This window comes from Lepisma saccharinum, chromosome 14, assembly GCF_977018435.1.
Source record: "Lepisma saccharinum chromosome 14, izLepSacc3.1, whole genome shotgun sequence".
Taxonomy (NCBI): domain Eukaryota; kingdom Metazoa; phylum Arthropoda; class Insecta; order Zygentoma; family Lepismatidae; genus Lepisma; species Lepisma saccharinum.
This window is the reverse complement of record NC_139242.1, coordinates 21,216,287-21,228,461: the sequence shown is the minus strand read 5'-3', so window position 1 is coordinate 21,228,461 and position 12,175 is coordinate 21,216,287. Positions and strand designations below refer to the sequence as shown.

Below are 12,175 nucleotides of genomic sequence, written 5' to 3'. Positions count from 1 at the left end.
GCCCCTTCTTCTCCCGCTATTTTGGGGAGAGGGTGCAAACTTTTGTATTCCTTTCAAAGAATGGACATTTCTCAAGAGAATGAAACATGTTTCATGTTCTTGGGTGCCATACAAGTTGAATAATAAGCCAAAATGTGAAACTCTGTTTTTACGAAAAATAGGTAATTTGCATATTGCTCAGAAAATTGTAATAACTCTGGCACTATGGGAGCAATCTACTTAGGATAAGTTTTGTTTTGCAGCTAAAACATCAGAGCATGCAACCATGTACAATTGAGAATGCCGGACCGAGGAACAGGGGCTTAAGGGGGCGTGACCGCCGAATTTCAATGAAAAAAACAAAAATCTGGAGTTTGCCCTCTCTTCTCCCGCTATTTTGGAGAGAAGGTGCAAAACTTAGTATTCTCTTCAAAGAATGGACGTTTCCAAAGAGATTGAAACATGTTTCATGTTCCTGGGTGCCATACAAGTTGAATAATGAGCCAAAATGTGAAACTCTGTTTGGAAATGTGGCATGGATATGTTGGGGGGGGGGGGGGGTCATCAATATGAATTTCCCAGGCTTGCTCCAGACCTGTGTCAGAGTTTCCTCCCAAACATAAGAGTATGAAGGTCCAAAAAGCACATTCCTTTCGTGATCAGCACCATGATACCATATGGTATCATCGGGCGAGTACGACCTTACTCTGATGATACCATATGGTATCATCGGGGAGTAAAGGTTAAGCTTCTAAATATTACGTGGAAAAGCATTGAATTATCATTTTTTGTTGTCCATATGGGAGTAGTAAGGGACTTGTCAAGAGATGGAGGGGACAAGAGTGGGTCGTAGTAAGGCATTTTGTTGGGCAAACTAAAGGAACATGGAAACAAATAGGTTCCATTGATAGTCGTACATACGATTTTTGTCGAATATTGCCACCCGACAAAGTACCTCACTACAACATGCGACAGAAATTGCATGGAATGCAACATCCAACAAAAATCGCATGCATAAACAAGAAGAGATTTAGACTGCAAATATGCTGCTCGAATTTTCTCACTTTACTCTTCTGGTTCTCTTCACCTTATTTAATGTAGCAGTGCTTACAAAGGTTTTCTTTCATCATCCTGACGTATTACTGGTTTCGCACAAGATAACATAGGTTTACAATGACATTGCACTATTCTTAGATATCAAGAAGAATCCAACCAAGTGGGATATACTATATTGAATACTATCACGAAAAAGTGAAACATAAATCTGCATTGGGGAACGTTATAAAAATTGGCAAGTGCATGCTCCCAACCTCAAATCTACTGCAACACTAGTATTGCAATGAAATTAACACCATTCTCTGTCCTGTCTGTTTAAACTCATGAGAGATGGTCATTAATCTCTCACTGAGTAAGGTTAATATCCAATATTATGAAATAAAATACTAATAATAAATTCGTAAATATTTTAATATCATATTTACTCGAATCCTTCAATCATAAAAGCAAATCACTTTTCTCTGCCAGCCCTGCTAAATTTTCACTTTCCATCTACTGATTTATACGAGGAGTGTCCAGAAAGTAATTTCAATTAGTAGAGACATTGATTTTTCGCAAATGCCAAAACCGTGAAAAATGGTAATTGCTGCGAAGTGATGTTTAGGAATGTGCAGTGATGTCTGGACACATTCGAAATATCGAAATAATGCGAATTTGGCTTAAAATGCGAATTGTTGGTGTTGTTAGCGATTTTTTTAAAAGAAATGTCCTAAAACAACGAAAAATTCCATGAAATCCAACATTCTTGTCTTTTCTAGGCCATGTTTGTGTACATAGAACATGCAAGTTTTCCAACATTTGACTCAAGAGTAAACTATAGAGTTATACATACATGGAATAATTCCGACAGCCACATTAAATCATGTATTTGCCATGATTTTTTCAACTTCTATCAAAACCATTTGCATCACAGAGCAAAGTGGAAGGGTTCTAATAGGAGATCGAGATCTACCATCACACGGGAGACACATTTTCGTATTTGTCGCACAAGATATGTTTTAAATTACCAAGCTAAGTGCGCACCATCGGCATTTGTTGAACGAGTAATAATGAAGCTCAGTCATTAGGGTGTCTGACTACTATGCGAGAGACCCGGGGTCGATCCCCTGCGGGGGAGAACCGGAATGTTTTCCACATATTCAAACTGCTCCGGCACCCACCCAGCATCATATGAATCTGGTACCTTGAGGAAACTTTGAGAGATAAAGGTAGCCAGGAGAGTGGTGCTGATCACATCCCTTACCTTCAGCCGTGAGCAAGAAAGTGTGGGTCCCTAACTCCACACCCCTACTATACACCTTCATGGAAAAGTGCAGGGGAGCACTTTACTTTTACTTCCTCAAAAATCTGTTCCAACATATCAAACTGTCACGAAAATACGTAGACCATGTGACCTACAATTTAAAATAATAGTTTAAAAACACAATGGAGTATTACGTTTCGGTATATTTGGCAGATAAATGTTCTAAAACAAAAACGCGAATTTTGGGAAACGTAACACTAACAAGTCAAAAAAGATAATGCCAATTTTTGATGCCATAATATATCGGTATCTGTCATGTGAGATTGATTGATTTTAATTTTTTGGGTGCGTCGCCAATTATGCTCATTATGCACTCTTCAGTATATATGGGGAAAATTCCATTATCTAAAATCCTTACCTTAAAATTAAAAAAGGTGTATGGTTTGAGTTGCTGTTTTAAGTCCACTTTATGCACACTAAGGCTAATTGGGACTGGACGTACAGTTTAAAGTGGGATCTGAACCACTTGTGCCTCCACCGGGTATCAAACCTGGGACCCCTCGATTACAAGGCAATGATGCTACCACTGCACCATCGGGGAGCCCCCCCCCCAAAAAAAAGGTGTATGGAAAATAACTTTCCCAAAATATCAAACTCTCATGAAGAGGCATAAGCCATGTGACTTACAATTTGAAACAGTAGTTTAAAAACACCATGAAGGTATAATTTCAGATATTTGCCAGAAAATGCGCTAAAATGAAAATGTGAATTTTGGGAAAAATAACACCGTATAGTAATAAATAAAAAATAAGAAAATACACCAATTTTTTTTAAAAAAATAACAAAATATCAAGGTCCCTACTGATTAGGCATAAATAAAACAAGAATATCAGTTGTAATTTATTGCATTAGTAACAGTGAGTCCTAATTTAGTTTTCGGCATAATCACCACCGTTGTTCTGGCATTTGTCGTATCATGGCACTAAATTTTGTATGCCCATGGTATATGTGTCTGACAGCAAAGACTGGAACTACTTCTACCCCAGTGTAGCTGTCAAAACCTTGTCCTGCCAGAAACCTCTTCAGATAAACAAAGAGATGAAAGTCTGTACCTTCAAGGCCAGGGCTGTACAGGGAGTGGTGGTCCAAGATCTCTCACCTGAAGTGATGCAAAGTGCCCGTGTGTACTCAGCTGTATGGGGTTGTGCACCTTCGATTGGCCTTCCGTGAATTGTCTGCACCATCGTCTGACCATACTATCACTCACGACATCCGGTCTGCACACCTCACACGATTGCTGGTGGCTCTGTGCCAAATTCTGAGCGTGCAATGTAGGCTACATCGCACTCGGTGGGAGACTGTACGAAAGCTGCAATCTTTAACCTAGAACTGTCCTAAAACGGCTTACCAGATTACAGTTACATGCCACTTCTTCCTGCCTGCATGTGTGTGTGTGTCACTCTCCGACCACTAGTGCTGCGTATAGGCACCATTGGAGCTTTTTTCAGGATGCCCCTCGTATATGAACTTTCAGAAGCTTTTATTATTAGTGTTTTCCTGTTTTATTGTGTGGTTAGCTAAATCAGGTACCTATACAATGGAATTCTATAAATTCCTTGCGTTAAATTTCTAATACCTACATACCCTTTTCGTCAGCAATAATGGTGTAACTGCATGCTGTCAGTTTCACTGTACTTCACTTGGATATACTGTACTGAAGCAGAAATCCCATTGATAATGTAAGGAAATATGACACTTTATTTTGTTCGATTCAATTGTTTCACTTATATGCAAGTTGTTTGCGTTACAGAGAAGAGAGAAGTAGCTTTATGGATTGAAAAATGAGTGCGCACTCATGGTTCTTGCAAGCAGAGGGTTCCAAATCTCAGTGGAAATATCAATATATAATACCCAGAATGTATAAGGAGACTGATAAATTACAAATTGTATTTCTTAATCAATCACTCTTATCTCATTTAGTCGTAACTTTAAAAATAATCAAGTATTTTAATTTTAAACTTACTGCGTATGACAAAATTCCGTAATCCTTCCCTAGCTTGTGAATTGTAATAATTTTCCAAATTCACTATTTTGCAGTTTGAATTCAAATCATAGAGAATAGAGAAATTAAGTCAATTTCATAGAAAATAATATTGGTACTTAACAAAACCATACGTGGATCTGTGTGAGTTTATTATTTCTATTTGCAAAAACATCGATTTAGTTTAGTTTGTAATTGTCAGGGAAAAATGTAAATTTTGTCCTGGAAAACCTGGAAAAGTCAGGGAATTTCATTTCTGCATGTTTGTAGCCACCCTGACATTGCATTTGTGACATGAAATTCAAATAGGTCCCTTGTAAGTGCCTGCTTACACCTCAGACTTTGTTATTTGTTGATATGTTTATGTAATTGAATATTATGAAATTTTCATAATTTGTAAGGGCTTCATAATTAAATTACTTACTTTTATTGCCATAATTTTGACCAAAAGCTGTTTGAATACCTTCTCTGTATAAGAGTCTATCCTGTTAGTGATATGTCCTGTTATGAATTTGTTTTGTATCTTCGTCACAGACAAGTACACTCCACAGTTGGAAGGTCTTCCGATGTATATCTTGCGCTTGGCTACTGAAGTGGAATGGGACTCGGAAAGAGAATGCTTTAATACTTTGTGCAGGGAAACAGCAAAGTTCTATGCTGTGCAGCCAACTGGATGTGATGATGAAGAAGTTGAACTGGATGCAACCCAAAGCAGCCAGGATAAGGTAATGTGCATAAAGGAAGTAACCTAACCCTTTAGAAATCACACAGATTGTACAGTCACAGACACTTGTGGGTTGTAATGATCCCATTGAAAGTTGATATTGTTGCTACAACCCAGAAGTGTTCGTGACTGTACTATAATTATATTACATAAGGCAGTGAAATCTCGATTTTACCCACATTATACATTCAGTCAAATGTTTCTGATTTTAAATTTTCCTGCATTTAAAATTTTTCCACCTTGGTCGCTTAAAAACCTAAAATCGAAGTTCCACTGTAGATAAATATGAATATATAGCACCATGCATGAAGGTACATTTAGGAGATGTGGGGTAGGGGTCCACACATTTCGATCTCTGCCATTTTTGAGGTGATGTGGTCAGCACCATGCTCTGGCAGCTCCTTTTCCACAAGGATGTTTTGAACATTTGCATTAAGAATACAAGTCCATGTTATGACTTGAGACATTTTGTTTATGTTGGTGACATTTGGTATAAATTATTATCTTTTTTTTAACATTATTTAATAGGTTCATGTAATATGTAACAAAATGTATACAAGTGAAATCTTCATTTGAGATGGTTGAAATTTTTAGTGTTATTTTAATTGTGAAAAGTTCAGATACCTATCTATAATAAAATTTTAGGGGCTAAAGATGGAGAGTTCTGGTTTATACAGGACACTGTGTGAGATTTTTTGTTGCTAAATGGTCTATTAATTCATAGTTTGAGAAACATTGCACCAAATCTGAAAATAAATAAATAAAAGGATTGATGTATGTTGATACAGTGAAACCTCATTTTTATGTTCTTGGATTGTACATTTTCTGCTTTATACTTTCCATCTTGATGGTCCCAACGTGGCAAAATATCCTAAAATGTTCTCTAATTTTACATCTTCCTGCAATTAAGTTTTTTCAGCTTTGTTGCTTGAAAAATGGAAAATCTAGGTTCCACTGTATTTCATTTTCCAAACAAAAAAAAAGAAGAAAAAAAGACTACTTGGTTTCTTTTCCTGATATGCCAAGTTGTCATCAACTTAGCTGCAGGAAATTCATGAATTTGTTTTTACATTTGTTCACAGGTATCTGAAGAGACAAAAAGTGTTTCTTACAAGTGGACAGTTGAACATGTCATATTTCCTGCTCTTCGACAAATGCTGTTACCTCCCAAGTATTTTTCAGAAGATGGAACATTTCTTCAAATAGCCAATCTCCCGGACCTTTATAAAGTGTTTGAAAGGTGTTAACTGTGAGTTGTTTTTTTTTTAATCGTGATTGTTGATGAACAGTGCGGAAGAAGCAGGTAACTGGTAAGGACTGCACAAAAATTAACCATTCATAACAAGAAAGTATTTTTTAAAAAAACAGTTGCAATGTGCACCTTCTAAAGTGTGCAGTGAGACAATGTACCCCAGTCAACTTGGAAGATTAACATCTGAAGGTTTTTATTCTATGAACACCAACTGTAAGACCTTTTGCCTTCAAAAAAGAAATCTTGAGTAGTCCAAATGTTCGCACTACTCACTGTAAGTACAGTTTTTTTATATTCTTTCTTCATAATTATGTTATTCTTATGTAACTATTCACAAGGTAGTGTGAGATGACATCCTACGATTAAAACCATCCATCCAAAGTTAAGGATAGAAAACAATTTCTCTGAGAAATCTGATACTGTCACTGCATTCATCTATTAGGCACATTCCCATCCTTTAACTTCAACTCATTAAACACATTACCAAGGCAATATCAATTCCTTCGTTTCACTGAACTTGCTGTATGTCCACAATGGAACCCCAATTGTACATTTTTCCACATTTCAACCCTTTACAATCCAATTTTTCTGTCATTCGCGTACTCCCCAGCTCTTATTTAGTGGGGTCACCTTCTGTATTTTTTCTGCTGTGTATATATATTGTTGCAGTCACAATTTCGTCAATAATATCATCTGAGAAGAAGAGCTGCAAATATTCAGACTTTGGCTGAACACTCTGTGGAAATGTTACACACCATCACAATAAACCTTTCAGCTACTCTTTTACTTCCTTCTTCATCACTAGCTTCAGATTCACTGGAACCAATATTACTGCATACAGGAAGAGTTTATTCATGATCACTTTCATCACTAAACTCTCCTTCAATCTCATTGTCCCCCCAAAAAATTAGGTTGCCATATCTTCTTCACTTACACGCCTTCTCTCTTCCATTTTCCTACTAGCACTACTGCACAAATACAATGATCATCTGTTCACATCAAAACACATGGCCTGCCGAGAAACAGAAAGAGTACAACCTGTGCTATCTGTTGGCTAGAGTCTGTACTACATATAGAAATGTGTCGGACAGACTCCGACTGTGAAGCAGGCGAACAAACATGCAAAATGAGTGTCTGATGTTCTTTGACATCAGACAGGAATAGGAAAATCATGATGTCAGACAAGGTCAGACATAGGGTCAAAAAGGGTAAGGTTTTTCATCATGGTCCCATGAAAAACATAAAATTGAGATTACACTGTAATAGCTTGTTTAGGTCCATTTTATTAATTGCCAACAATTGGAGATGAGCTCAGCTGTTCATGTAGCAACTAGGGATGGTCAAAAATATCTGGAATCCAGATTCAGAAATTTTGCTATCCAGATTCCGCAGGGAAGAGGTTTTCCCCAATATTTCAGGTGGAACTTGTCAAAGTTCTTAATGTGCTTTATTTAACTTTCGTCTTAGTGATTTCACCATGATCATGTACAGGACTCGAAAAATCCCGGTCGCCATGGCGACTAAAAATTTCAGCCTGGCGACTGATCTTTTGCTGTAATATTGCCATTTTTTAAAGTTGCATTAACGAAATTTTGAAGATTCTAAGTTCAAATTGCAGTACAGCGTAAGTTCGCAAATTATTTTTTATCAACGTTGTGAACATTCCATAGAATAAGTAACAATTTCTTACTCTTTGTTCCCAAACTCCCCATTTCCCCCTTTCTCACATGATTTAGCGATGTTTTGAATACAGTGATGCTCAGCTTCTTATAGATTGATTGATTGATTTGCTTCATTTTACTTCGCTTTTTGTGCCACTTTTGGCTAATTTGCGAAGATGGTAATGAATGATGATATGATGAAATTGATGAATGAAAAGTCACAAATATCCGTGCCCAGGCGAGGATTCGAACGCAAGACCCCTGGCATTGTAGCGTGATGTGCTAACCACTCTGCGACGGGGGCCAGCTCAGCTTCTTATAGTATGCACAATTGCTAGTAGGTGGTTTCCTGGCGCCTAGCTCTGAAGATTTTTCAAGCACTGATCATGTACTCTAAGGCCTGTTCAGAATGCTAGTTTTTGGCTGTACCACAGTGTATATATATTCAAATTCAAACCAGACCTTTCTATTTACCATTGTATGTGATGCTTTAGTTGCAATTTAAATAAGTATTTTTTTTTTACTAACGGAGCCATCACTGCGTTAAAGCAATTTCAGTTGGGAGAGTTGGGTCAAGATTCTGATGCCACGAATTCATGGCAATGTCGTCTGGTGTCAGGCAAATACACAGACCTCATAAACCATCCGAAATCAAGATTCCAGTTAGTAATAAATCCAGATTTGGCCATCCATAATAGCAACATCCAGATAGTGGCATTGCCACTGAAATTAATGAGAAATACACATTTGAATTAGTGAACATGAATGAACAGTTTTTAATAAAAGAAGGATAACTTTTTTGTGCTGCTAATCAAGATGGATTGATTTAAATCAGATTGATTTAAATTGCAATTTAAATCAAGTTTTAAATCACTTTAAATAAATAATTTACAGAATAATGTACATAAGGATTAGTGAAAGTACATTAATCTCAAAATCATTTAATGGTGTTTTTTAGGCTCTGGGAAAGGAAAATAAAGGAAATAAAATATATGTACTGATGATATGAAAGGAATTGTAAACACACATTTCTCTTGATTTGAAATTCAGTAATTTTTATAGGCAAAAATAGCAAACATTTTGTGTAGAAAAATATACAAAATACTAATTATGTTAAATAGTATCATTATCATTAAACTGTAAATAAACATGACAGCTGATATTTTTCAAACTATCATTAAAGAAATTCCAAAATTCAGCTACAAAAACTATAAAAATATTTAAGTTAATATTTTAAGTTACAGTTGTAGAGTACAGTACATCCAGAATGTTTTGTTTTCACTGGAAGAAAAGTTACTGAAATTATTATAGTTTCATTAACACACTCAACAAACATTTCCATAGTAGGGACAGTATCAGAAACAGAAAAATGTATATTTGCTTACAATTTTTTATTTGGTCAAACTGTTCAAATATTTTACAGGCCACTTTACTAGAAAAAGCCTTTCTATAAAAAAAACATATATTTATATGTATGGTGCCAAAAAACATACAAGCAATTGTGGGAGTTTTTTTAAAAAAAAAATTGAATTAAATCAAAAAATCTGATTTAAATTTTAAAAAATCAACAAAAATGTTTTTTGATAAAAATCATGATTTTTATCCACCCTGCTGCTAATAGAAACTGGAAGGAAAAGGACAAGATTCAAACTAATAAACTTCTAATATTTTAATTTTTTATTTACAAAGAAATCTATGCTCATACAATGAAAGGATTAGGTATTAACTACATTTCGAATTACTTTGGCTGTTCCCTTTATTTGTACAGGTTTAACTTCAGGCATCCAGCTGACCGAGAAGCAAATATGTTCAATAAAAGCAATCCTTAAACTAAGTCTTCACTTTTGGCTTCCATCCTTGGACTGAAAAACCTTTTCTGCTCCCTCAAGTACTATGCTTTTACTTCTGCCTGTGGTACCTGAAATACATGCAGAAATATTAATTTCAGATCAGAGTATATCATAAAAAAATTGAAAGAATATCAATGTTATTACAGAGTATACAGGTGTTGCTGTACATGGACAAACTTCTGCAGCTTGGAGAGGACATCCAGATCAACTTCTATTGGTAACATTTTCCTCGTTAAAGCCACCTTTTGATGCTACTAGACCTCGAAAAGTGGTATTTTTTTATTCTGAATGTATGCAGCAGTGCAGCACAAGTTGCCAATGGCAGTTATTTTTCTGTTGGATTTAACACTAAAAAGCAATGTTATCCTGTGGAAAGAGTATTATGCGAACAGAGGTTCCTGCACATTCAAGTTGCTACCCATTCTAAATTCATGCATATGGGTCATTCCGTGTCAAATCAACAAGGCCCTCAACCTTACTTTTTATGGTTCTTGTGAAATTTGGCATGCTGTATGGGCCACACTGCAAAATTGTAGATCCCCATCTTCTGTATTTATGAAAATACATGGGTGCAAAAAGTATGAATTGGACCAATTTTTTGTTTTCTTCACAATCTTGGTTCTTTTAACATGCAATATTTCAGTAATTAAGGCACCTACTGAAGTTGTAAAGATCTTGAGACTAGCACTTTCACATGAGATAAAACATGCCTTTTGTATACCTCCTTTGAAGGTGCCGTAATCAATATTTTGGCAGCCATTTTCTCAAAAACAGGTCATTTAATTTTTTTCAAAAAACAATATGCTGATGACAGTGGGATCAGGAGATCCAGTAAAACAGGATTTTTTTACATTAATTTCCATACCCACACAAATTTAAACATGTTCTGATTATGGTATGGTTGAATGTAATGAAATGGAATTCAAAAAGTGTCATGTTTCAATGTGATTTTCTCATTTTTGTGACCAATTAATTTCGAAGGTCCACTACACTCGTTAAAATAAGTTATGACTGTCCCAGGTGCCATAACTGCCCAAATAAGCAGGCAAAAAGATACAATTCTATAATTTTTGCATAGGTTCCTACCGTTCAGTATGCCAAATTTCAAAAGGATCACAAAATACGAGGTTTGAAAGTGCCTCTTTATTAGTTGATTTCACATAGAATGCCACATATATCAGCATGTATGCATATGCTAATTTATTCTTTTACATTAAAGATTTAATTTCAAAATTTCTCCACAGGACAATGCTTGCTTTCATTGGTTACACTCTCTGTAGCGTACTAAAAAGTTTTTTTTCTGACAAAAATACAGTAAAACCTCGTTAATCTGGACTAATAGGGGGATAAGTTGACCGGTTTAATGAAAGTCCGGATTAACTGAAATAACCTAAAAGAACAGTAGAAAGTGCTTTAAAACTCCGTTTATAGCAACAAAACACGTTTATTATGGTGTATTTAAAGGGCATAGGCCTAAATACACTGTACAGTACAGTACAAAGTCTGCGGGAAACAGAATTTCATCAGTTATTGACTGCCTTTTCTTTGGGAAGTTCTCTGGTTGACTTCTAGCCACATTTAAAACGTTGCATTCTGCTTACCCCCCCCCCCCCACTTTTGCCTGTCCGGATTAAGCGAAGTAAGGCTTATCAGAGTCCGGATTAACAAGGTTTTACTGTATAACAAAAAAATGTAAAATGTCATACCATGTGTTGTTAACAACCACATGAAGTGGATGACAACATGGCTACCAAGATCTATGATCGTCAGGTACCAAAGTGCATTTACTCCACTTCCCTTTCCTGGTGATGTACCTAGGTGGGTTGGAAAATTTGGAAAATTCAAAGGTACATGTTTAGACAAAAGTATTTTATATTTTCATGACAATATAATGTTCAGTCGCAACCAGGGGTAAAAAAATACAGGGTGCCCAGTCATCATGGCACCTGAATTTTCAAATCCAGTGCTAAAAAAACATATTTTTTAATATTTAGAGTTCGCTTATGGAAATGTCCATTACCTTTCTTTAAAATAACGAGTACACTATGTGGTTTTTAATGTTTGCAAGTTTTCTGTATCACGTGTATGCTAGCCGAATTTTAAAATCTGCAGCGATGTTGTAGTCAGCCATATATTAGAATACAGTCAAACCTTGTTAAGCCAGACTTCACTTAATCCGGGGGGAAAAAAGCAGAATGTGAGGTTTTAAATGTGGCTAGAAGTCAACCAGAGAACTTCCCAAAGAAAAGGCAGTCAACCACTGATGAAATTCTTTTCCTGCAGACTTTGTACTGTACTGTATAGTGTATTTAGGCCTATGTCCTTTAAATACACCATGATAAACGTGTTTTGTTGCTATAAACGGAGTT

At 36.0% G+C, this 12,175-nt stretch overlaps 2 protein-coding genes across 5 annotated transcripts in view; one reads left to right on the top strand and one right to left on the bottom strand.

The window, feature by feature from the left end:
* The window catches only part of Mlh1 (DNA mismatch repair ATPase Mlh1), a 74,246-nt gene extending 63,197 nt beyond the window's left edge, over nucleotides 1-11,049 (top strand). Inside the window, exons 10-12 of one of the 2 annotated variants that reach the window (XR_014443341.1) lie at nucleotides 4,854-5,044; nucleotides 6,126-6,569; nucleotides 9,725-11,049. Coding sequence is in view for 1 of the 2 variants with exons in the window: in XM_083135222.1 (XP_082991348.1) it covers nucleotides 4,854-5,044; nucleotides 6,126-6,290 (356 nt within the window). In the remaining variant the exon portion in view is untranslated. Of the gene's footprint in view, nucleotides 1-4,853; nucleotides 5,045-6,125; nucleotides 6,595-9,724 lie in introns of those variants that run through there. The other variant, XM_083135222.1, reaches the window with a different exon arrangement.
* Nucleotides 9,616-12,175, bottom strand: part of Phb2 (prohibitin 2) — a 37,524-nt gene continuing 34,964 nt past the window's right edge. For all 3 annotated transcript variants that reach the window (XR_014443342.1, XM_083135225.1, XM_083135224.1), the window contains one exon: nucleotides 9,616-9,874. Coding sequence is in view for 1 of the 3 variants with exons in the window: in XM_083135224.1 (XP_082991350.1) it covers nucleotides 9,795-9,874 (80 nt within the window). In the remaining 2 variants the exon portion in view is untranslated. The remainder of the gene's footprint in view (nucleotides 9,875-12,175) is intronic.